This window comes from Idiotropiscis lumnitzeri, chromosome 16 (assembly GCF_059441095.1).
Source record: "Idiotropiscis lumnitzeri isolate Australia: NSW breed Sydney's pygmy pipehorse chromosome 16, RoL_Ilum_1.0, whole genome shotgun sequence".
Classification (NCBI taxonomy): domain Eukaryota; kingdom Metazoa; phylum Chordata; class Actinopteri; order Syngnathiformes; family Syngnathidae; genus Idiotropiscis; species Idiotropiscis lumnitzeri.
In genome coordinates, this window is record NC_142406.1 from 3,717,684 (window position 1) to 3,739,896 (window position 22,213).

The following is a 22,213-nucleotide window of genomic DNA, read 5'->3' on the forward strand; positions in this document are numbered from 1 at the left end:
TCAGGTGTACTTGTTCCTGTCTGGCAATGATTATTTTGGTAAGAAGGGGTTGAGAAGGAGGTGCACCGTGGGAGGTCAGAGAAAATTGGAACAGCTGTTGATTAACACAAGTGCTCTCTCTCTCTTGCTGTTGTTTTTTTTTTAAACTCTCTCTCAGTAGAAGAGGAAGAGGAGGATGAAGAGCTGATGGAAACGAAGCCAGGCCCCGAGTTGGAGCCGCAGGATGAAGACGACAAGGAAAATAAAGAAGGTAAAAAGTGGCGGCACGCAAAGCTCGTCGGCATGTAGACGTCAGCAATGATTAAAAACCTTCCACGAACATATTTCAAGGCAAAGAACAACAGAACGTGTGCGTATGAGAGTCCACGGGAAGGGAATAGACAACAGATGCACCCACAACAGGACTTGATGAGAGCTGCGCATATTCAAAAGCGCACATGCATAATCATCAGCGTGCCGTGCGTGCCTCAAACACACACACACACAGTCATCCGTCTCCTCTCCATCGCGGCCTGTTAGAAGGTCTGCTCTTTGATGTGTTCCGCTCAATTCAGTCTTTTCTGACAAGTCGTGATGGAAGCGGGGATCAAAGTCAAGAGGCAGGGCAAAGGTCCGCATTTGTGTGTCTGCGCACGCCACGCCGCAAAATGGCGTGTGCGCGCTCGGGGACAGTGACTTCAATAAGGCGACCCCATGCTGTGCGACCGTTCCGTTCAAAGGGAGGCAGTATTGTTTGTGTCTTGTTTGTGAAGTTTCTCACTGTAGTATTTTTATGAAACATTCATTAGGACCTGTTTGTAGTTTATTAGGCCCTGCATGTTGCTCTGTTTCTGATCGAGATTAAGTGACTTAATCTGACATGAAGAGAACACGATGTAGTTGATGTTGACAGTGCGGCATGTTTTCGTCACTTGTTTAATGCAGCGTTTCCCAACCTTAATTGAAACAAGGTGCATAGTTTGCGTTTGAAAAAAAAATGTATGGTATGCCGCCAAACAAAATATTAAGACACGAACCCCAAACAAGTGCTTCAGTTGCTTTGCACCTCCTATTAAAATTTTTTTTCACACTAATTGTGTTAAAAATCCAGTTAATTCAAATGAAATATAATGGAAGTGAAACTGTTCCTACCAGCAGGCTCTTTCCCTGTGCTGCGGGAGCTAACGGAGGAGGAGAGGCAGCAAATACTCCACTCGTCCGAGTTTCAGAATTTCTTCGACTGCAGCATCCGGGTGATGGAGAGAGCTCTGGCGGAAAGCGGCGACATCTTCTTTGACTACGGTGGTCGAGCCCTGGAAGACAAGGAGGGGTGAGCTTCGAGTAGCCTTGCAAGTAGACCCGGTTGTCTTTACCTCATCGGATCTCATGTCGGACGCTTCCAGAGACCTCGCTGGAGGCTCCAGTTTGTCCTTCACGAGACTTTTCTATGATGATCATTGGTCAAAGCATCGCGTTGTCACCTGTCTTGACTGGTCACCTCAGGTGAGCCTCCTCCCCGCCTCTTGGCTTATTATTTTAAACTAAAACAACGTCAAGTATTAATCTTTGGTGGTGTGTTTATCTTAGTATCCCGAGTTGCTTGTTGCGTCCTACAACAACAACGAAGACGCCCCCCACGAACCAGACGGTGTTGCCCTGGTATGGAACATCAAATTCAAAAAAGCCACACCGGAGTACATCTTTCACTGTCAGGTATGTCTATTAAAGCCCATATAAAAAAAATAAATAAAAATCAATAAAAATCTGCATCAGCAGTGGAGGGCAGTTTTAAAGAAATAAATTTTTCTTTCTGGTGGGAACGAAAGTCATTGACAGGTATGATGCTAATAGCAAGTGACAGTGAGAAAACGGGAGACGCTAGGTTGATGAGTGGGTGAGGGAGGGGGGTAGGGGGGGGGGCTTCGCTTCTCCCTGGAGACAAGCGAAACCTTCCAGAAACTTCTCGGTAGTAAAATGATGTGGCCTACCACTTCCTAATCCGACGCCACCACATATGTGTGAGTGTTGGCCCACCCACACTGATGCCGGGTCGATGTGAGCTCTGCTGTGTTTCCCAATTACGACGCTTGCCTCAACTACAGCAGCGTCAATATGGAAATAATCTGTGAAAGCATCATTGTCTCAGGCGCTGATCTCATTGCTTGAAAAATGTTACAAAATGCACGCACATATTCACATTTTTTTTTCCTTCATTTTTTTTCCCCCCTGCCGACTGCTTGCTGCGTGCAAGCGTTTCACAATGAAGTTACCCAGTCTATTCCCACCCGTCATTAAACATTTCATTGTATCACTGCTTTGTAATTTATATTGCTGCTATAATTTGTGTGGTTTTATGGATAGACTACAGGCCTGCGTCTTGTTATATTGGGATTTATATACAAATATGTTTTATATTTTAGAAGGTATCAACAGCTCACTTTCTGAGTTCCTAGTTATGACAGACATTGAAAGTGTGTGTCTAGGCATCTCATCTGTGAATGAAATAAAGAGATAGCTGCATGATCCATTTTACGTAAATTCAGTGTGACCCCCCCTAGGTCAGGTGTGGGCAAACTACGGCATGGGGGCCACTTGCGGCCCGTTAAACGTTTTAATCCGGCCCCCTGAACTTGAAAAAAAATGAAATGAATAAACCTTGTTCATGTTTTATTTTCTAAATACTGTGGTTTTTCAAAGACATATAATATAATGTTGTAATGCTTTTGTTCACTTTAATTTAAAATTAAATGTATTTTTTTTCTCCAATGAGGTGAGGTTCCCAAAACACTCCAACCATCTGCTCCTGGTCCGGCCCCTCTGTCAAATTTTAGAACCCATTGTGGGCCCCCAATCAAAAGGTTTTCCCACCCCTGCCCTAGGTAAAAGGTTGCACGGCCACGCGAAAGCTAAAACTGTACATTAAATGTTTTTTAATGTGTGAGCATGTTTTGCCATTTAAAACCCACGACCCCAAAACCGCATGGTGCTTCCAAGCTTCCCTTTCTCTGTTCTCCTCTTCATCTATTTGCACTCCACATCCCCTCTGTAACTAAAAGGAAGCGAGGAACGCATCTCTCACATGCATCCCTGATCAAACAAACCGAATGTTTACTGTATGCATGCGCTACACGCATTCGCGTACGCATGGCTTCGTCTGGCAGGCTCTCTTCTGTTGGCCTTGGCAAGCCCAGAGAGAAGCTTTAGTAGTATTTCAGCCATTTTTTTTGTTTACCCAGGCTCGCCCACAAAAGGATTTCTCATTTGGCGTAAGGATAGGTAGATGGTTGAAATCTATAAATGTGCGTCTGTCGAGGGGTTGATACAACAGAAGGACAGTGCTGAGTCGCTGGGGTTTGTGGTTGAGGTCTAGTGCACTGGGGGCTTTATTGTTTTAGGCTTACAGATGGTTTAATGTTTCAGATGAGGTTTTGGTCAGGTCAGTACTCGAGATTTCCTGCACAGGTAATGAAATGCAAAAACAGTCCAGCCTGCTCCTGTGCTAAACTCGTTGCTTGGTTTCGGTGCAATTTAGTATACATCTCTTAGTGGGCTTTTGTTGAAGTGCTGATTTCATTTAAGATGTATTTTAAGGGGGGATATTTGAGATAGTCTGACTCTAAAAGACTCTTAGAGCTATTTTCTGAGACTTCTAATACTCAATTGTATTGTTGAGGCTGCCGCAACACGACAACCTTACTTCAATGTTAAGTAAGTTGACACCAGTCAGTAAAGTGAGCAAAGTCACTCCACATTAAAGAGTCAGTTTGACTTAAAACCAGTGTTGAACTTACACTTCAAAACCGCATCGCACCCTGGAACAACCCCCATAGCGACTGTCATAGCCTATTAAATCCAGTCGTTTTTTAAACGTATTTTTATGAATGCCGACGTGGCTCATCACGTCTCGCCAAGCATCTTTTAGCATGTCCATAACATTTAAGGGGTGATGAGGAGAAGGCCTAGCGAGAAAGAAACGGACCACACAGTGGGGTGCCCAGGCACCGTGAATGAAAATCACTACTTTTAGCCATTAAATAGGTCGCTTCGAAATGCAATCAATTAAATCAGATTGCAAAACGAACATGACACCTTCTATGTCACAATTTGTTTCTCAATCTATATTATTGGCCAGACCCATCTTAAGTGTTGACAACGCTCTTTGTGCCTCTTAGCTTGTGTGAGAGTGTGAACTTTGAAAAGCACATCAGATAGTACACCAAGCAGCTTACCATTCACCCCCCAGTATAAAAATGCCACTGATCAGTGCCATTAAATGGCAGTGTGTGGCAACAAAAAGAGAGTGATGTGAAATAGAGGCAAAGGAGAGACGTTTTTTTTTTTCCAGCTTGTATTCGCCTATTCTGGTGAAATAGAGACTGCGGTTGCTATTTTCTCTTTCCTTGGCGAAAACCGCAGAGTGACAAAATCTGTGGGGTGTCATAAACTAGCGAAGTCAGGGGGGGGGGTTACAAGAAGACGTATCCATCTGTTCCTGATAAGGCGGAGTGGAAACCAGATGAGTGTGGTAAGAAGGGAGGTGTGGATGTATCTACTGTCTTCCCCCCTGACCCCCCCCCCCCCAAAACACATCACTGCACTCTATTCTCATCATGCCACTCGGGCTTCATCTCTGCCTCTGCAATATGACTTCAGAGCCAGTTTGATACCCGAGGGTAGGAGGCAACAATAGAGGTGGGGGGGATCCGTTCTCTCCAGCTTCCTTTTCGCTCTGCCATCGCACTGTGATCCTTCACTGGGTGCCATCTTTCATCAGAGCCTTCCATGTGTGTATTATCCTTAACAGAATACTTCCCGTGTATATAATAAGGACTGCCCGAAGCACTTGTGAGCCCAAGTGGCAGGTCGCTGATACGCTATTGGGTGTGGAGGACTTACAAGACTCCTAAAGAGATTTTTTTTTTTTTGCTTCTTGCATTCGGCCAGTAAAATATTTCCAATTCTGTGCCCCGACTTTTGCTGCTGCCCTGCAACCTGCCACCCTCCCCTCACCCTTCACATCCGGTCTGTCAGATGTTGATGTGGGGGGGTTGAGGCCGAGCCGTGCTGCATGTGAGATGAGAATCATCCATGAGGGCCACATGGCGTTTGGGGGGGGGGAAAAAAAAAAGAAAGAAATGTCAGGCCTGATTTAGCCATGCTATCACATGTGAGAGTTGTTAAGGTGTTATTTAGACAGATGTGCTTCTGGGGTGTCCAGATGTGTGAAAAGAAAGGTACGGAGGAATTGAAGGTGAATGATTTGCTTATTTTAAAATAGCACTGTAAAATTCAGGGATGCTAATCCATGCAAATGATGTCTTCAAACCATCACTGGGGGGGAAAAATGTCATAAAACGAAAGGAAGTAGAAAGCGACATAAACAAAGATCTAAATTGAAGTAGTTTGTCATTTCCGACATGACAATGGTGGAATTGTGAATCCACTTGAAAGTGTCATCCGACATTTAAATCCCAAACGGTTAAGAATGTGGGACAAATGGACTGTTTCACATGCCGTAAGTATTAAGTGGGTACAACTCCAAAATGAAAGGGGATGGCATTTGGTTTCATTTGAAGCTTAAAAGGGAGAATGTTTGAGTAGGGCTTGTTCTCAACTTTGTAATAAATGACAATATAGGATTTTAAAATGTTGGATTAAGTTCAATTAACATATGGAGCAAAAAAAAAAAAGGGGAGTAGTTGGATTTAGCGTTTAGTCAGGTCGCTCTCACCCTCAAAAATGTCCATCTTTTAATTTGCGGGAAATTGACTTTATCAAATAGTAATAACACCATTAAGCTTCCGATAAACAATTTCTATTTTAGTTAGTGGGCTACTGATGCATGAGATGAATCAGTGGTCGCTTTTAGCCTTCGAAACGGGTCACAGTCCTTACACAAAGACAACGATTGTCACGGTGGTGACTTTATGACGGAGTCACTGCCGACATCAAACATCAAACCAGTCAGACAACTGTATCTTATCTCAAATCTGGACGTTAGGAAGCGTAAATGTTAAGGAAGGAATTGCCCGTGAATATTATACATCGTATATGACCAATTCTCGAATTGCGGGGGTCACTTTGTGATGTTAACAATTATTGCACTTGCTGCGTAAAGCCGCCACAGTAGCGGCAACATTTAGAACATTTCTATTTCGATAATAGCTTGCGACTGGTTATACTCTGGTTGCGCCATCAATATAGCCATATCCCTCGTTATTGAACTGCATAAATAAACATTTCAGGAGAGGGCCTCCTCGCCGGCTTATGAGCAACTTTATTTTCACCGCAGAACTTGAGTTTATTTTGAGTCTTGACATCTGAAGCGACTCCCGCGCCATTCCTCTGGAAGCCAGGACTCTTCAGAAGAAACCATAAAAAGAGAGAAAGAGTGTTTGCTTTCCTTCTGGTTTCTTTTCCAGTCTCCTTTACAAAATGTACTTGGGTTTGGAGTCGGCTGGTTTGCACATGGCTCAGTGGTCGGGAGAGAGAGAGAGAGAGAGAGAGAGAGAGAGACTGGGGAAGGCAGGATGCATATAGCCAACATTTGAAGCTGTTTTTTGGCCTTGAAACAGGAATTTAACAGCAGAAAATGTGATCAGCATAATGCTGAGAGATTTTAAGTTAATTCCGTTGAGGGCATATTATACGACTAAATGTAATTTGTTGAAGTCTTTCGGTAATTAAATTGAAGAGTGTTTTTGCATGTAATCCTTTAGATTTACTGGCAACTGTTTTGTTAGTATATTCCGGTATTTCCACTTTACTTGGCTTTATTATCTCATGAATATGTTGGATGCGTAACCGTACGATGCTGCATTGTTTTTTTTTTTCCTCCCAAGTCCTAAGAATAGATACGAGAGTGGCTAAGGGTCAGGGAGTGCTGGCTTGAAGCCTGAAGGGGAAAAGCAGTGAAGAGGAACCCAACTGCAATTCACACAGCATTGCGAGTGTGTGTGTGTGTGTGTGTGTGTCTGAGGGAATAAGGGTTAAAGGGTGCGCTTGTCATGATGGAGGCTACAGTGAGCGCTCCAGTGGCTGCTGGGGTTTTGATGCTGTAATGTGAAACGGCTGAGGGGAAAGAGGACTACAATCCCCCCCTTTGTCCGGTCTCCGCCCCCTGCGTCAGCTCTTCTCTCCTCTCCCCGCCGTACACTCACGGCCAAGCTCATCATCTCCCATGCCGTCTTGTCTCGTCATGTCTGCCACCCAGCGCGAAGACTTCATCACTCACGCAACAAGTTGCGTTACACTTCTCTGTTCCCATTAAGCTGACCAACCACTCGCTAGAATTTGAATATGAAATCAAATAAACATTCTCACACCACCCGCCCCACTCCTCCTGTCTATCCGCAGTCTCCAGTGGTGTCGGTGGGTTTCGCCAGGTTTCATCCCAACCTTGTGGTGGGAGGGACCTACTCGGGGCAGATCGTCCTGTGGGACAACCGCAGTCACAGACGGACCCCAGTCCAGAGGACTCCCCTGTCGGCTGCTGCACACACTGTGAGCCCTCATTATTGTGTCATTAAATGAAGAGTTGTTCAATTTAGCTTCATAGTTTAGCGCGATGAGCGGTGCAGAAAATGAATGGATTGATCGGAGATTCGAACCCCAAAACCTCAGAACTGTGCAGAACCACTACGCCAAAGTGCTGCCAGACCACAGCGCATTTTGTATTAGTGTCTATAACTAAACTATTTTCACTGCCACACTGACCGAAAAGCTTTTACCATAGAAACAAACTCAAGTGAGTCAAATTCATGACTTAAAAAGTTCAGACACTCTCCGAGCCTCACCGAGTCATATAGCGACAGCACCACCACACACACGGACTGCCGAACATGCACTTGGCTTAAAGTGGCTGCGAAATAATGAGGCCTTCGCTCATGTCCTCTACATTCAGCGAGAGCGGGCAGCTTAGCATGGTGCTGATTGCTGAAAGGATTCTTTGTGTGGCCCAGGACACAAATCAATTACAAGCCAGTAAGGACATTTATGGTTTCACACACTCCTGTGGATTTGCACAGCAGCGCATGGAACCAGATGTAGAGTCCATTTAAAGGAAACTGAGCACCAAACAAGTGAGCCGGCCACATACAACAAGTACAGAATGAAGTCATGATTACAAGGGTCACGAAAGTATATAGATTTAATGCTATTTTATAAGGTCGGTTGAGTCTGAACACAAAGATTATTAGTACCGGATGCAAGTGCACAATTAGCTTCTTTAAGAGAGAAAATATATGACAGAGTGGTGGATAAAGATGAGAAGAGTCATTTGGTGTTTGTTCTTTGAGCCTAGCACCCCGTGTACTGCGTCAACGTGGTTGGCACGCAGAATGCCAACAACCTGATCACCGTGTCTACAGATGGAAGGATGTGCTCGTGGAGTCTCGACATGCTGTCTCAGCCTCAGGTTTAACAACACGGCAATCCCGTATTATCAAATATCCTCGCTGACAAGCTGGAATGTCGCATACATGGACAATGTGTCTTCTTGCGTGTATGCGCAGGAAAGCATGGAACTGGTGTACAATAAATCCAAACCGGTGGCAGTAACCGGCATGGACTTCCCAACGGGAGACGTTAACAACTATGTCGTCGGTAGTGAGGAGGGCACCGTGTACACCGCGTCCAGACACGGCAGGTTGGTGGACACACTCCAACACAGACACTCGACAAATTTGGTGTGTTTGTTAAAGGAGAACTGCTCACTAACACTGACTTAGATTTGTGAGCAACACTTGGAAAATGTATTCGATCTTAAAGGTCAGCTCATGAAAAAAAAAAAATGTTCTCTCGTCTTCTTAGCAAGGCAGGGATCTGTGAGATGTTCGAGGGCCACCAGGGGCCCGTGACAGGGATCGGCTGTCACAACGCTGTGGGCACCGTGGATTTTTCCCACCTTTTCATCACTTCCTCATTCGACTGGACGGTCAAACTATGGAGCACTAAGGTGAGTGATTGCGTGTTAGAGCCGCTGAATCGTTGGTGCACTGACAGCGTGTCAAATTCTGACGAGGTTAAACGGTACTTCCTGAGAAGCAAGACAAAAAAGGAGTGCGCAAAATAGGGGGGTGGGTCTCTAGTTTTGGGAATTCCCTTCCCTTTGAGGGGCACCACAGGAATGCATTTTTGCCTCTTATCCCTGTCCATATTTGTATGTGGGCATGCGGAATACCGAAATCTAAGTATGTGTGCATGTTTGTGTGCAAACAGATGCTTTTACATACCTCAAGCAGGCTGCCTCTGCTTACCTAAAAGCCCTCGGGGGGTTTACCTTCCACCCACCAATCATAGCCTTCACAAACCAGAGTATGACACGCAACCGCACGTTCAGGTCGACGTCTCGATCGCGCTCCAGTTCAAGAGGGCCTTCGTCAAGCCGTCCGCTAATGTTTTTTACATGACGCAGTTGGAATATCGTGGTCAATATAAACATTTGGAGTCTGAAAGAGTCGCGAGGGTTTCGGCATGACGTGAACTCTTTGGGTCAACGTCAGTGAGTAGAGGGATCGATGACATGTTATTGTGCCACTTAAGCTCTTCTCGGAATTTCACTTGAGATGAGGTGATCTTGACTGAAGGTTGATGGAAAATACATCAACGCTGATTTCGACTTCACAGATTCACAATGATGCATATTTATGAAACTTTTTAAGGATACATTAAATGATTAATACAGGTGGTCGCTTATTTTGATCTGATAAATATTTTTGCTTGCATTTTGAGACCAAATATTCATTAACGACTTTTTTTCTCCACTTTAGTAAAAAAGAAACATGTACCAACAACATCCAGAAAGCTGCTGACTATTCTTGCGAGCTCACCTAAAATGGAATTTTGGGAATGTGTAAAGCTGTGCTGAAGTGTACATATTTCATGTCATTTTCTGGAAATTATGGATGCAATTTTTGAGGCTGAAGAGGAAAGTGGGCGGGATCTTAGTTGACCGTGGGCAACTTTGGATCATATGTTACGTACTATTAATAAAAATAAATAACCAGTTGATTTTTCTTCATATATCTGCAAAATTTTGAAGGTTTGATTATACATTTTCTGCCTTAACAGAAACTTTATCACAGTGATTTATTTTTCCGTAGATTTCCACCAAGTGGTATCCTTCCTCTTATTTCTCTACAGTACAGTTCAAGCCAATAAATTCTAATCAGGTTCGCGCTTCCACTGCGGGGTATTCACGACTGCATCTGCTGTAAATAGTGTCAAATCATACCACAGAGACAGTAAAAGTAATTTGCCAATTAATTTAACAATGAAGGTAAAGGCACAAGACAGCAAAGTGCTGCGTGCTACGTAAACAAGTCAAACAAACAGAGGGATTTCCTCTTTCTGTCGACATCTACAATTAGAAGTGACGATTCTCCTTCAACCAGTCAACAGACAACAATGTCAAATCTGACAGTGAAAGTTTTTAAAAGTACTACAGACGTCATAAAGATTGCTATATTTCTTTTGAGAAAATAAAATGTTTTGTTCAATGTTTTTATTTTGTTGAATTTAAATAAGGGTACATTTAGGTGAGTGGTTCTCAAATTGGGTACCACGGGTGCACGGAAGCCACCATAACTTGTGGTCTGTGGTACAATTTGAAATAAATGATTTTGTCGTATCATTTAATAAAAGTGCCTACTGACATTTGAGGACTGGCGCACTAATAAAACAAATACCCTTCTGGACTTTGGCTCAGGGCCAACTTGCACACAAGTCGACTTCTGCAAAATTGGCAAGGCCTTGAAGCGCATACTTTGTTGTTCGCTTTAGAAATGCAGATCAGCGATCAACAAAAATAAAATAAAAATGTTGAAATTAATTGACTTTGGTTAAGTTCCTTTCTACCATGTTAACCATGTTTTAAAAAAGTTAGAAAAAAAAAAAACAATTCAAATGCAGTATTCAACTTACAGACGTAAGTTTCCAATTTTAACTAGAAATATTGGGAAAATAAACTGAGAATCCCTGATTTAGGTGGTTTGCTTTAATTAATGGCGCTAAAAAAAATAATACTTAAATTATATACTATAATTATTCCTTCAAAATGTATAGTGGTCATGTTGTATTTAGCGAACAAAAGATTTTAAATTTGACTATTGAAACTTTTAATTTGGCCTCCTGCAGAGTGTACAACAATCGTCACTTAGGGAATAGTAAGAATTTCAAATATTTTGCTTTTTTTTTTTTTTTTAAGTCAGGGTCTGTTTCTTGGGATGAATATTTTTTCCTTCCCACTCCGCCATCTCTTTCCATCGCTATTGCAGACAGCTGTTGTGCTGAGGTTACAGTACACCTTGTGGAGGGGCCCTCCCTTTCATCTCTCCCAGCGGTTTTATGGTGCTGTGTGAATGTGCGAGGCTTTTTAATTAGGCTGCGCACCCAGACAGGCCCCAAGGCTGAGGCAGCGCCACTCTGTCTGAAGCTCACTCACTCCCTCTCGCCGTTCTCTCTCGCGTTCTTTTTTTTTTTCGGCTTGTCTCTTGCCAGTCAAATGCTCTAACCCTGAATGCTCACTTTTTTTCCCCTCTACAGCTGTTTCGCACCGTCATAAACATCTTCCGATCTCTTTCAGCAAAACAAGCCTTTGTACTCTTTTGAGGACAACGCCGACTACGTCTATGATGTCATGTGGTCGCCTGTGCACCCTGCAATCTTCGCCTCCGTGGACGGCATGGGCCGCCTCGACCTGTGGAACCTCAACAACGACACGGAGGTGTGTGCGTGTGTTTTCCATGATGGATGGCGGACTGAAGGTCACGGCGGGTGTGTTTGTGCTCTGTTGACGTGTGTCCCGAGGGCCCGTTGCTACGTCTCGACCTGAACCACACAACCAAACACCCGCGTGCTCCCCACCCTCGTCGCCCCGTGGGCGTTCCCCACAGCCCTCGCTTTAAATCACGTCGGGTGACATCCATTCGTCCCGGCTCCCTCCCAACATTCCTACAAACCTCTGTACAATATTCATGCAACTTCAGCACCCCGTCACCCTCGCCCATCCATCTTCCATCCTCAAACTATGGCCAAAATGCAATCATACAAAAAGGTCAGTAGTTAAGCGGCAGCAGGTGATGTGTCCCCATGTTCACTCATGTACTATTTATGATTAATTATCAAAAAGAGAACAGCTCAAACTGGCATGGATATAATTCTATGTTCTCTAGTCCAGACATGACATGTAATATAATTTAGCATAGAATGTTTACATCTGTTTGCCTCGAACAGGGCTGTAAATAAATATTTTGCTGGCCTGACAATATCATTTTTCATACAGGGTTAAGCCCTTTTCACACTGCACTTAGCAGGGCACAGTATGTTGTCAATGAACCCGTTCCATGGGTATGTGGTGAGAGGGGCGGGCACCAAGGAGCACAGTGTTACTGCCACGATGTCAGACAAGCAACTCCAACAGGAGAGGAGCTGGTAGAGTGATTTAGTGCTATTTTGCCGGACTTACTTTTGAGTCTTCAAAATTTGGAACCTGAAGCTGAAGTGTGCATGCCAAATTATTTACTGGCTATTAAATCCATGCTTATGTTATGTTAATGCTTTAATCTTATTTCCCTATTTTATCTTTGAAGCAAAGATGAGGATGTGACACAACTCTTTGGTGAATAATCCAATTGGAACAATTCTACACTCATTTAATCTTCGAAAGAAAAAAAACATCCTTTGTCATAGCAGTGTGGATTGCTCTGCTAAAAGCAGATATAAAAGTCTTCCTGTCTCTTGGTTACCATAGAAACAACACCCTCAGTATCCTCAACAACTTTCTCTCTTGGAACATACCTACATTTGCTGCTCCCGAATGGAAAAGGTGTCTCGTGTGTCGTCCTTTATCGATTTAAACTGGGCAGGCGCGCCGATGTAATCACGATCGCTGGGTGTTCGTCTGCACGAGGCGCACAGATGACGGCGTTCCCATGGTTCCCTCAACAGGGGCCTTTCTTCAACAGAGGAAGAGTTCATTACACACAGCCTAACTGGCCTAACAATGTGCTTTATGAGAAACAATTGCTCACACAAACGGATGTACACAACACACAAGCACACACAGACTAATAGCAACAGACTTTCATTGTTAGCGTCATATTAAAAACACACAGTCATAACAACATTAACGGAGAAGTGCGGAGCGCCTGGTTCTCATTTCCAGCAGATATTCTCACACACACACACAGGCAGTATATATACAGTCAATTGAAAGTGCTGTGTTCCGATCCGGTTGGGCGGAGCTGTGGATTCAAGCGGGCTAATGGCAGCCAGTCTGTGGTTAGCGCCGCTTTTCAAGATGCTGCAGCAGTGGCAGCTCTCTGTGTGAGGCGACATGATGCCAAGGCCTCTGTCTCCACGGATGACATGTCAGACTTGCCTGCCATATGTCAGGAACACTTTAGATGGAAAGCCTTCAGATGTTTTCCTGTCATTTTTAAGATGCAATCCAAGTGCTCTTTCCAAAAGGAACGCACAAGCGGAGTCATCAACATTACATGTCATCATTTCAAGTCATCTTGTGTAAAGTTGACGTCACGCAAAACGTTTGTTCGCTAGGTACCAACGGCCAGTGTGACGATCGAAGGTGCGTCGGCCCTCAACAGAGTGCGTTGGTCATCTGGAGGGAAGGAAGTGGCAGTCGGCGACTCGGAGGGACGAGTGTGGGTTTACGATACTGGAGAGGTATTCAAGTCATCGTTTTATTTGCTCCCTAGCATGATTGTTTCAATTAACGAAAACTAAAGCTGAAATTTAAGCAAATATTTTTGTTAAGAGTCATCTAAGAGTTGTGGTCATTTTACAGTGTGTGGCCTTGACGCAACATCATCTAGCGACAGCCAATAAAAAAGCGCCATCAGATTACAGCGCTTCTAGGAGAGTGTTTTGTCTTTTTTGGTTTAAAATAAAAATAATGAACAGTGCAAGTGCGTTTAATACTGCTCGACAGGAATTCGAGCCTCTCTGGCTTCATCTTGTACCTCTAATTGGATTTTTAGGAAACCAACTGTGGCCGATGAGAAACAGACAATCAGACTGATTAAATGTCAATCATTTTTATGAGCTCGCGACTATGCAGAAATGAGCTCTGACCTCACTAATGTTTTCCGCCAACAATTCACACCAAAAAAAAAAAATCTGTCTTCCCAAAAGAGGGGAAGCTGCTCTCTCCTTGTAGTCAGATTTGACGTCCCAATTCTTTTTCCGTATATACATTTTTGTTCTGTGATAAACGACAACACGATGCCAAAATACGGTGAGAGACAAAGTGGTAAATTGCATATACGTGACTTCCTGTCGCTTTTGCTGAGTGTTTGCTGTCCACACTGGACTTTTGCGATGTTTCATGTATGTTTGGTCTTCTGGTGAAAGACATGCACAATGGACTAAAAATACCAAGTACTTTACGCTACAGTAACCTCCACAAACACCGCAACGGATCATTTTCATTCCGTGAGCCCTGCGCGTTTACCCAAATGTCACAACTGTTATGGATTTGTGTGTTTGATCCCCCCTTTCTCCTTCCTGTTCTTCATGCCCTTGCGAAATAGCCTCCACATGACTTGGCCATTGCCAGAGTCGGCAAGCACCCTGCCTGAAATGGCTCCCGTGTTAGCAGGCGGGCATTTTTAGCTCAAGGCACGTTAGCTCGACCAATCATATCACGGCTAATTTTAGAACGCATTTGTTGTGAGGTATTAAAAGTTAATAAAAAGCACTATTGTTGTTCAACAAAAATGGCCTGAGCGTAGAAAAACAATAAAACTCAATTTCATTGTACACTGTATCATGAAAATAAATTTCCATTTTGCGACATCTCCCGCCCCAGCTGTCGGTGGCCCACAGTGACGACTGGACACGCTTCGCCCGTACGCTGATGGAGATCCGAGCCAATCGTGCGGATGGCGAGGAGGAGGGGCCTATGGAGCTGGCTTCATAGAGCGCGACATCAAACCAAAATGGAGCCTCGCTGTGCTTTTCTCGGGTGTCAAATGTAGCATGTGATTCTTACTCATGTTTGTGTTGGTTGCCAGCCTTCGTGTAAAATCAACCGTGCTTTTAATGGTCGTATATGTTCTGATTCTGCCCCTCTGTACATGCAGGTGGACCGTCGGGTTATACGTCGCTAACGATTTCTGAAAGTGGCTCTCCTCTTGGCCTTATGATGTGTGTTTTACAAACGCTTTGCACAAGTGTAAAAAAAAAAAAAAAACTCAAGCTGGGTCTCTGGACTCATTTAATGTTTACAAACGTCACGTTCACTTCACATGGCGCTTCTTGCATGCAGCATTCCATGCGTATTCCAGAGATTATATTGTGCGCTTGTCACAAACGGGCCTTTTGGCTTGATATTCTATCATGAACGATAACAGTTCAGTATAAGGCAGTTCAAAAGTTGTGTTTTGGTTGACATTTTTCTTAATTGTTGCTCACATGAAACATTCGTACACTGAAAACTACTGGAATAAACGCACATCGACATTTCATTCACAAGGAAAAGAGAATCTGTGTCTGTTTTATGTGCACTGCAGCTTTGGAAAAAAATGTGCTTCTCACATTGTGTGATCCGGTCGATTACATTTTAGGTCACTTATTGGGTCATGTATTGTGCTAGAAGTATCCCAACTGAGATTGTTGTGAACAAGCAAGTGAAGCAGAGAATCGGTCATGATTAACCGATGATAACAAGTGTAACTTATTTTGTGAGGTGTTTTATGTTTACTCACATTCCAATATGGTTGAGTCACTGCGCTTCGTTTTTTTTCCACCACGGTGCCATCAGATAGATTTGGTGGCTCGCTGCCCCTGATGTTCCTCTCAATCAGTAAACGATCCAGTTCTCTGTATGGAAGATTTCAAGAAGCAGAATGTCAAATGTATCTCCGCTTTTCCAAGCAGTCTACTTGGAAGCGTTGTGAACCCCAGCCGGAGGTCTGGCCTGCACCAGCCAGGATCACCACAGCGCCTGCTGGCATCCCCGTAGAGACGCAATCAAGAGTGTACTCAATACGCGCAGCCGTGTTTCGAAAAGGATCACTTATTTCAAATCAGACTTGGCATCAGCGATCGAATGAAATCTCAAATGGAATCGCAACCGCATCGAGTGAAGGGTCGAATTATTCTTTTTTCCCCCCCACGCTTTAAGAAATGCGTGGCCAAGGTGGTTAACCGTGAAGCAGGATGTCCGCCACACACAATGAACAGTACACAAGCGCGTCCGCCTCACATTACCTAAAAAGCGAGGTCGTTATTTCATCACTAGCCTTTTGTCCTCCTCCTCCTGAGACAATGGAAGGTAATGAGAGCAACGCACACTGTCAAAGTGACTGGTGGACTTTTTTTTTTTTTTGGGCAGTGACGACATTGCGCCCGACCATCCACTTGTGCATGAATGGCCTCAATCATCTGTGGCGCCGTCATTACCATCAACGGCACATTTGGACGCTTCACTCCTTGCGACTTTTGGGGTTTTGTGCCAACCAAATGAGCTATTCAAGAGGTCAGCGGCAGCCACCGGGGGGAGCCTGACCACCTGCGCTAAATCACTAAATTACAAGCCATGTGGCCTTAACATAATACATGCAGAACAGTTAAATGCGTGCCTGATTATTTTACTCTTTTTTTTTTATTGCTGCAATGACAATATTTTTATGCACAAAAATGTCTGTATGACCAAACAGTAGAATTATTAAATGTTTTTTAAGGAAAAAATCATCTCTCTCCGGCCCCCTTCTAATTTTTATTATTATTTTTTAACTTATCACAAAATGGAAAAAAAACAAACCAATCAGAGACTGCAGAGAAAGAAGGCGTGACACAGACGAACGCTTCAATCTTTGGCTCAAGTGCGTCGACTTTTCTAGTACTTGGTCAGTTATTTAACTCAGATGGTAACAAAAGTTCCAAAGACAGAATTGGAACGCTCTCGACGTCATGCCAAGGGATGTAATATTCAATCCAACATCAAATCGGCAACATTTCATTTTCGGGAATACGGTATCATGATTATGTTATGCTGACAATTTAGCTGCGTTGGTGAGCTCAGGGGGCGTTTCTTTGGGCAGAGATGCGAGCAAGAAAACTCGGTCGAAATTTCAACGGCCCACAAAAATCTAAAAAACGGATCTCATGAATGGATGCTTATTCCATGCATCGAATTGTGGCCAAAGTGTGAATTGAAATGTAACATGAAGGCTGTATTTAAATTCACTTTCAATGACCAACGATAACGTTTTTCACAGACACGGACGGCATTGCCTGACTAAATAATGCTCGACAAACCGAGCAAGTAATTCAATTTCCTGCGCTGACCGTGAAACGCTAATTGCCAGAATGCTGAAACCGCTGATAAATAAATGTGAAAAACAGGGAGGATAAAAGTGTGGCAGTGACAAAAAGCAAACAGAAATCATGGCTCTCGTTTCAGCCCCGGAGTCTGTGGCTTCCAGTCTTGTGGTGGAAACGCGAAGAAAAAATTACGATTATGAATTATGAATTTTCCAGCTTCTGCTGTGCCTTCACACTGAAGAGAGTTCTGCAGACGTCAAGTTTAAAACAAATATGTCTGTTCATGCAAATGTTTTCTCCAAAAAAAAGTCTTTGATCATGTGACTGAGCTGGGTTGTAAATTTATATTCAGACAATATATCACATAAGACATACTAGAAATCAGATTTTCACTGAAATAATAAAGTTTGGAACACAGTTTTGTACTTACAGTGGTGGGAAAATCAATTATATAAAGTGTTGCTGTGAGATAAAACATTTTTGTTTCCATATTAAAATAAATGGAGAAAAAAAATCTGTCCCAGCGTTCCAAAAAGAACAACCAAAAACGGTATTGTGTTTTTAATAGGAAAAATAAAAACTCATTTCAATGTGCCAAGTTATCAAAATGCGTAATGTACAAAAGTGACTTCCAGCTAACTCCGTACTTTTTTACTTCTGCTTTTACCAGTATTTTGTTTTGGACTCGAGCAATGGAGTACTTTTGCTACCTCTGCTTACTTACACGCTTCCACATGCAGACAAGCCTGGCCGTGTGTGTCTGTGTGTTCACGAACGACACATTAGGCTTGGAAAGCCACCCCGCCGGCATGGTTGGCAGCCATGTGAGTCGCTTCCCTGCCGCAGGGTTCCAAAAGCCAGTCCCCAATCAGCCAGCAGCGCTCTAATTAGCAACGACCGCCGTGGAGCCTGCGGTCAGAGGCCGCCTGGCTCAAACATGGAGCTCTCAAAGAGTCAGTGCGCCATGTGGAGGTCTGAGGGGGAGCTCAGCGTGACTCACACGTCCCACTTTTTGCTTGACTCCTAAAATATAGCAGATTTGACGACTGTATGCTGTATTTTCTGTATTCTAATTTGTTCATGTTATCATATTTAACTGGTAAATCTGAAGTGTCGCCGTCATCATGAGCCTCATAGCACAATTGCGTAGTTATCATGTCATTTTCAACTTACGAAAATTTAGTTTTTCTGCCAGAGCGCTGGCTGACAGCATGTGTGATCCAGTCCTCCTCGGGAGACAAGAAAGCAGTCCTGGAAGCCACATAAAGAGGGGAAAGAAGAAAAACAAATTGCTTTAGCTTTCCGTATTTTTCAAATTTTGATCTGCATTGTAGGTGAAGAGAACTATTGGGGCGGAAAAAAAACAAAGCTCAACCAGTAGCAGGTGCACAAGTGATGTTTGGTACCACTTTATAATACAATTATTGTTTTGAATATCAGATTGTGTAATCTTTATGAATGTTGCCTTTCCATAAAGCACAAGATATTACATTTTCTTAATTTAAAAAATTTCCCAGGCTTCTTAATTACATGCCTATGACATGCTCTCAACTAAATTCCCTATGAACAAAAATAATGGCAAACTTTACAAACCCTATTTCCTGTCGTGCTGAAACTACCCTGATCGAGAGCTCCGCTTTGTCTCATGCAAGCAACAAAAGAAATGCATCTTAGCCACCACGATGAAATGTATCAATTAAATTTGTAGAACTTGGCTTCAAGAAATTTTGCTCCGATCAACCACATGGCTAAGATTTTTTGAGAAATAGCCTCGTTGAATTTACCTTGGCTAGATTTTAACGGCCCTCCAGCACATTAAATTGGGAACACAGACAATGAAATTTGATTGGACAAACATCAACATCCACGCAATGTGTTGAAATAGAAACACTGCAAAAACAAGAGAAGAGTTGGCTACAATTTCATTGACAAAACATTAAAATTTTGATTAAAAGTAGGGGTCAGTGTTTACGACACAGGAAGGGCCTCTAGTTTTTGGCCGGGCCTTGTTTAACTCAGGTATGACACGCATCCACACGCTTGCATCATATCGCTACACAGACAACATTCCCCCAGCGGCGAATGGTGGCGCTAGAGCGTCAGCCAGCACGGAAGCTCCAGTCAAGAGGAGGCTGAGCGTCAGGATAATTATCCTGACAAAGGCCGCTCTGTGCCTGGGTGCAGCCCCGGCGGAGCCAGGCCGTCTGGGGCTTGCAGGCTGGAGCTCGTCTCGTCCCCACCTCCCCGCGCTGTTTTCTCAATTCACTTTGTCTCCCCATGCACGCAGTGTGCGTGCGTGCGCGCGAACGTGTAAACACACACTCGCGCAGGTAACCTTAAGATAATGTTTAAAGTAGACAACGGCTGTAAAGACACACACACGCACGTTGTCATAAATTGCAGGCAGGTTGGGGAGACAAGAGGAGGCTCCACGTCCTTTTACAGCCTTGTTAAAAGAGTCAAAAGATTTACTGAGACACAACTATGAAATCAAGTCCTGCTTCGGAAGATTTGATGTCATCCTCAAAAGGTGGCTCGACACAAGAAAACAAAACAATTTAGTTATCACCAATGAAGGAAATTCTCTAGGTCCACTTGGTGGATTCTATAGGCAGCAAGGGAATTTCCCCAATACGCGCAACGGGAAGTATTTTTAGACATCATGAGAAAGCCAAGTTTGCACACAGACAACAAAATGGTATCGCACTATAAGAGAATTTTTTTTTTTTTAAATATTTTTATTTTCTAATGTTTCATGATATGTACTGGAAGTAATGAAGTCACCCAGAGTGCATTTGTTTCCCCCCCCACGTGAACAAGGACATAATATTTAGACAGAAATGAACATGGAATTATACGACATTGGTACTATAGTCGTGTATATTATAATAATGTCAGAGTAATTCCGGTGTTGTTGAAAAATATCAATTATTGCAATTAGGCTTAAAGACAGCTTTTAGCGCAAATTGTGTGTTGCACGGTTCGTGAATGACTGACCACGTGAATGACAGCTAATATGGCGCAAGGTATGATTTATTTACAGTTTGGATCATGTTACAAGAATTTGGGAGGGGAAACATCGAGAGGACAATGTAATTATTGACAATACCGATTTTTTTAAATGTATTTGTCATCTTTTTCCTTTCCCAAAAGCTCGATTTTTACAAGGGAGGGCAGCAGCGTGTTCAGACTGGCTTCTTCTTCGCTCGCCGACCACGCTTTGAGGGAAAAGTGGTAGCTGCTGTCGTGACGAGACGATAATGTTTAACTTGTCGGGAATTTTGACAGCACTGTTTGCAATGCTTTGAGGATTTTTTTTAAGCCCTCCCACCCGCTTTACGTGTTTGTTTATTCTCCCTTGCTGTCTCCTCTCATCTTATTTTTGTCGATCCTTTCCAGTTGCTAATGGTTACTGTAGCTATGAGCAAAAAGCGGCAGGACATCAGAATGCAAGTCTTGCTTTGGTTGCCTTGGCACTATTTTGTTGTCATTTTGTTATTTCCATCCTACCTTCATATGCGTCGAGGCTTAAAGCAGCAATAAGCAGTAAAGTCGCCATACAATGAACCAGGATTTAAATAAGGAGCGTAGGAGCTCTGTTACTGCCATGACTACATTAAATCAGTGAAAAAAGTTTGGGAAAACTACGCCCAAAGTTAAGATTTTCCAAAGCTCAGTTTCAGCGTAAGGACATTTTCGACTTTTTTTAATTTATTTACAGCACTGCAACTGGCTGACAAACAGACTTTCTTGTCCCAAAGTGAGTTTTACTGTTTTTTTTATTTGTTAAATGTTGTATTCATGGGTGAGATTGAGGAATTAATTGTACGTCAACACATTTAGCAGTTTAACAGATTAAAAGAAGAAAAAAATGTCGGTATTGTGATGAGGTCAAATATTAGTTTTGGTAAACCTTACCGGCAACATTAATAAGGACAAGTTCGATGGAGTTTTTTTATTTATTTTTTTTTTTGGGGGGCTTTCTCGAGCTACTAATTAAAAAACATGTTAATTTGATTCTTGATTTGCATTTGCAAAATTGCTTGAAATTCAATTAAAAAATTGTCTTTTAGTATTATCGTACAAAATGTTGCTCTAAAAATAATAAAAAATAAAGAAAATGATCCTGGCTACCTTTTAACAGCCACTGGCTTGCAAGCCAGTAACTGGCGGAGAGCCGTCACTCCAACACTGCTACTTTCACGGCTAACTCTTTATGACTTGTTTTATGGAAATAAGATGGCTGATTACATGCTGGCTAATAGCACGAGTATTAAGAGGCTATTGCTGCTGGCCTCCAGCAGCGTTGGCCACTAGCACTGGATCATAAATTGACTGGAAACCTTGTCGGAAATAAACAACAGCATTGTTTTGCGAGATGAGCCGGCAATTAGAGATAACACAGAACGTAACACGGAAAATAAATACAACTGGTTTCTGCGGAGCATCGCCAGAGGAATATCCGAACGCCGAGCATGAGACGAAAAGCGGAAAGAGATCGTGCAGTGAATTCTGGGGCGTTGAGATCATGACATCACTAAATCGCAATGCCATGGCATGAACAAAGCAAAACATTATGAAGGCAACAACTAGATGAGAATTTTAAACGTCTGTTGGCTTGTTCAGGGAATCGCGTAAACAATCTTGATTAGGAATTTGGATCCAAATGAATTACTTGAAGGATCTCGATTGGGAGCGTTCCACGACAATTTCACGGCAAGAATTTTGTCTGCTGTGTGACTGCTGGTATGTCGTCTTTTGTCGCACAAAGTGTCTACGCAGCAAACGCATAGTTGTATGTCAAAGCCTATTTCCCCATTGCAACAACGATTAATTTGTCTTATGAATAATCAAGAAAATGTATATGAAAATGAAAAGATCATAGTTTGTCCAAAGCCAGAGGAGCAAATGAAGCCGCAAGATAATGAAATCTAAAAGGTGAGGC

General features: G+C 43.1%; 2 protein-coding genes across 9 annotated transcripts in view; one reads left to right on the plus strand and one right to left on the minus strand.

Annotated features, from left to right (window-relative positions):
• Nucleotides 1-16,475, plus strand: part of dync1i1a (dynein cytoplasmic 1 intermediate chain 1a) — a 31,520-nt gene extending 15,045 nt beyond the window's left edge. The window contains exons 7-17 of one of the 3 annotated variants that reach the window (XM_088318222.1): nucleotides 161-250; nucleotides 1,138-1,309; nucleotides 1,383-1,482; nucleotides 1,567-1,692; nucleotides 7,336-7,482; nucleotides 8,282-8,395; nucleotides 8,493-8,626; nucleotides 8,791-8,935; nucleotides 11,564-11,704; nucleotides 13,540-13,665; nucleotides 14,810-16,475. In XM_088318222.1, coding sequence (XP_088174348.1) covers nucleotides 161-250; nucleotides 1,138-1,309; nucleotides 1,383-1,482; nucleotides 1,567-1,692; nucleotides 7,336-7,482; nucleotides 8,282-8,395; nucleotides 8,493-8,626; nucleotides 8,791-8,935; nucleotides 11,564-11,704; nucleotides 13,540-13,665; nucleotides 14,810-14,920 — 1,406 coding nt within the window. In that variant the 3' untranslated portion in view covers nucleotides 14,921-16,475. Of the gene's footprint in view, nucleotides 1-160; nucleotides 251-1,134; nucleotides 1,310-1,382; nucleotides 1,483-1,566; nucleotides 1,693-7,335; nucleotides 7,483-8,281; nucleotides 8,396-8,492; nucleotides 8,627-8,790; nucleotides 8,936-11,563; nucleotides 11,705-13,539; nucleotides 13,666-14,809 lie in introns of all 3 variants that reach the window. The other 2 variants (XM_088318223.1, XM_088318221.1) reach the window with 2 other exon arrangements.
• The window catches only part of pdk4 (pyruvate dehydrogenase kinase, isozyme 4), a 55,816-nt gene that overhangs the window by 21,691 nt on the left and 11,912 nt on the right, over nucleotides 1-22,213 (minus strand). For 5 of the 6 annotated variants that reach the window (XM_088318237.1, XM_088318239.1, XM_088318238.1 and 2 more), the window contains 4 exons: nucleotides 18,442-18,519; nucleotides 15,708-15,822; nucleotides 12,778-12,931; nucleotides 1,132-1,292 (listed from right to left, as the gene is read on the minus strand). The gene's annotated coding sequence lies outside the window, so the exon portion shown is untranslated. Of the gene's footprint in view, nucleotides 1-1,131; nucleotides 1,321-12,777; nucleotides 12,932-15,707; nucleotides 15,823-18,441; nucleotides 18,520-22,213 lie in introns of those variants that run through there. The other variant, XM_088318240.1, reaches the window with a different exon arrangement.